We start from the raw sequence: 2,949 nt of genomic DNA, 5'->3' as shown, positions 1-2,949 counted from the left end.
TCAGTATCTATAAGCATGTCTGAATTTTCTGTTAGATCTTTTCGATTGGTATCTGTAGCTTACTTTTAAGTATTTCTCCTTTTCTCCACTCAAAAAATGCAAAGACACTTGTTAAATCACTTAAGTGTAAACAAGAGGTAGTGGAGATGGCTTCTACCCCACTGCACATAATGTCAGTGTCTACCAGATAAGTCTGGACATAAGTAGTGGGACGTACCTCTCTTGAGCACTACATAAAGAGCAAAAATGAAAACAAAAAAAATACAAATGAGTTTGATAGTCTAACTTCTTTTAAAAACTTGCAACTAATTAATATTCCAGATCTCTCACCTTCTCATCTGAGAATCTCATTACTTTAAGGATTAATAAATTAGAGATCACAATACACCCACAAGAAAGCTAATTAGCCTTACCAATTTTAAAGAAGGGAGAATTGAGGTTCAGAGACTGTGAATAGCCTGAGGCACCTTGCATGTCACTAGCTGTCTGAGAGTAGAACCCAGCAGTCCTGACTCAGTGGTACCTGCTTGAACCAGTAGGAGTACTCTTGCCCCATGAAAACAATATAAAAATAAATGGAGTCTTTGTGGCACTTTAGAGACTAACAAATTTATTTGAGCATAAGCTTTCGTGAGCTGTACCATGAAAGCTTATGCTCAAATAAATGTCAGGTTTCAGAGTAACAGCCGTGTTAGTCTGTATTCGCAAAAAGAAAAGGAGTACTTGTGGCACCTTAGAGACTAACCAATTTATTTGAGCATAAGCTTTCGTGAGCTACAGCTCACTTCATCGGATGCATACTGTGGAAACTGCAGAAGACATTATATACACAGAGACCATGAAACAATACCTCCTCCCACCCCACTCTCCTGCTGGTAATAGCTTGTGGGGGGGGGGGGGGGCGGAGGGTGAGAAAACCTGGATTTGTGCTGCAAATGGCCCAACTTGATTATCATGCACATTGTAAGGAGAGTGATCACTTTAGATAAGCTATTACCAGCAGGAGAGTGGGGTGGGAGGAGGTATTGTTTCATGGTCTCTGTGTATATAATGTCTTCTGCAGTTTCCACAGTATGCATCCGATGAAGTGAGCTGTAGCTCACGAAAGCTTATGCTCAAATAAATTGGTTAGTCTCTAAGGTGCCACAAGTACTCCTTTTCTTTTTGCCAATACAGACTAACAGGGCTGCTACTGTGAAACCTGTCATAAAAATAAACGTGCTTAGTGCTGAAAAGAATGCCAAAGAAACCATAATGCCTGCGACAACGAAGTTTACGCTCTAGGAGACAAAAGAAAACTAGGAGTTGTGTGAGGACACAGCTCATCACATAGCCTCTGAATACAAACGAAAGGATGTTTGACGTTATGGTTCAGATCACTTGTTTGTATTACTGTAATGCCTAGGAATACCAACCAAGCCCCATTGTATGAGGCCCTGTTCAGGGAAGCGTTAATGAAGACAATCCCTACCCCAGAGAGCAGGGCTGTGTGGTGAGGGGCCGTAAAGGCAAAGACAAGGAACTAGTGTGTATTTACCTTTTACTCCCCTTTTGTTCGGTTTCTTTCTAATCGCTCAGAAAAGAGTTTCTTTATACCTGTTTGACAAATGCTCAGAGGGAGGAACTTACCCGACCGCCTTTTGTTAGCCGCACTGTGTGATACCACAAGGGTCAGGCTCTTAAACCCTCCCCGACGGCTACGCTGCCCGTAACCGCGGACAGAGCGGTGCGTCGCCCTCCGGCTGACGGGGCGCCACTCGACGAACGAGGAGGCGGGAAAGCGGGCAGGGCCGGACTCACGGCCGCTGGGCTTGAGGCACTTCGAGGCGGGGCGCGTCTGCCCCACGGCCGGGGCCGGACCCAGCAGCCGTGAGCTGACCGCCAGCCCCCGGGCGGCACGGGGGGCTCCTGGCTCTGGCAGAGGGTCACGGGAGGAGTGAGAGCCCCACGCCCCTGGCTTCTCCTGCCCGGCCACCTCGACCCCACTCCCGGGCTGCTGCCGGCTACGCCCCGGCACCCGCTCAGCCGAGCCGGGGATTGGCAACTCGTGCACCTGCTGCCCATGCGCAGCTGGCGGGGGACGACAATAGTCTCCTGCGCATGTGCCGAGGTGGTGCTGACTCATTTGCCCACGCGCCTCAGCAAAGCTCATGCCGCGCCCCCCCCATCCTCTGTCTACGTCATACGGCTAGGCCGGAGTACTGTGTGTCGCGCGCAGGCGAGGGAAGGTGGATGAGGTCACTTCCTGTCCCTGCAGAAGTGTTTCCTGTCTCTCTCTCGCTCTTCCCCCCCTCCCCCCAACCGAGGAGGCGGCAACAAGATGGCGGCGTCGGGTGGCGGAGCGGAGACCCCGGGGGAGCCGGGCTGGGAGGTGGCGGTGCGGCCGCTGCTCTCCGCCTCCTACTCGGCCTTCGAGATGAGGGAGCTGCCGCAGCTGCTGGCCTCGGTCATCGAGAGGTGGGGCTGGGGCCGCGGGGGTGTCGGTCCGCTTCTCTCGGCTCTGAGGGCGGGGACCTGGCAGGCTTGGAGAAGGCCCCCAGCCCCGCGCCTGTCCCTCCCGCCCCCGTTCTCCAGGTGCTGTGCTGGGGGCCCCCCACCCCAAGCCAGTCCCCTCCCCTGTTCCCCTGCCCCCCCGCCGGGCTGGGGAGCCCGCCCCGCTAGCGCTGCCTAGCTAGTCTGAGCCGAGCCCCGCGCCGGCAGGCAGGCGCCGCTCTCGGGCCTCGGCGGCAGCTCAGCGCTGTCTCGGGCGGCCCCGGACCGAAACTGACCAGATTCGGTGTCTTGCTGCTGAGGGCAGCTGCCTGGGTGACAGCAATGGCTCCTCTGGGAGACCTGGGGAGGGCTAGATTGGCGGGCGCTCTGGGGCACGGGGAAGGTGTCAACACTTTGCCTTTTCCAGGCAGGGATGGGGTGGGGCTTAAATGTATCCAGCAGCTGCTAGCCCGAGGC

At 54.2% G+C, this 2,949-nt stretch overlaps 1 protein-coding gene across 4 annotated transcripts in view; it reads left to right on the top strand.

The window, feature by feature from the left end:
- Positions 1-2,297: 2,297 nt before the first annotated feature.
- UBR4 (ubiquitin protein ligase E3 component n-recognin 4) overlaps positions 2,298-2,949 on the top strand; it is a 114,251-nt gene continuing 113,599 nt past the window's right edge. For all 4 annotated transcript variants that reach the window (XM_074933897.1, XM_074933895.1, XM_074933896.1 and 1 more), the window contains exon 1: positions 2,298-2,457. In XM_074933897.1, the coding sequence (XP_074789998.1) occupies positions 2,321-2,457 (137 nt within the window). In that variant the 5' untranslated portion in view covers positions 2,298-2,320. The remainder of the gene's footprint in view (positions 2,458-2,949) is intronic.

This window comes from Natator depressus, chromosome 18, assembly GCF_965152275.1.
Source record: "Natator depressus isolate rNatDep1 chromosome 18, rNatDep2.hap1, whole genome shotgun sequence".
NCBI classification, from domain to species: domain Eukaryota; kingdom Metazoa; phylum Chordata; order Testudines; family Cheloniidae; genus Natator; species Natator depressus.
Note: the sequence above shows the minus strand (reverse complement) of the source record. Positions and strands in the feature narration are given on the sequence as shown.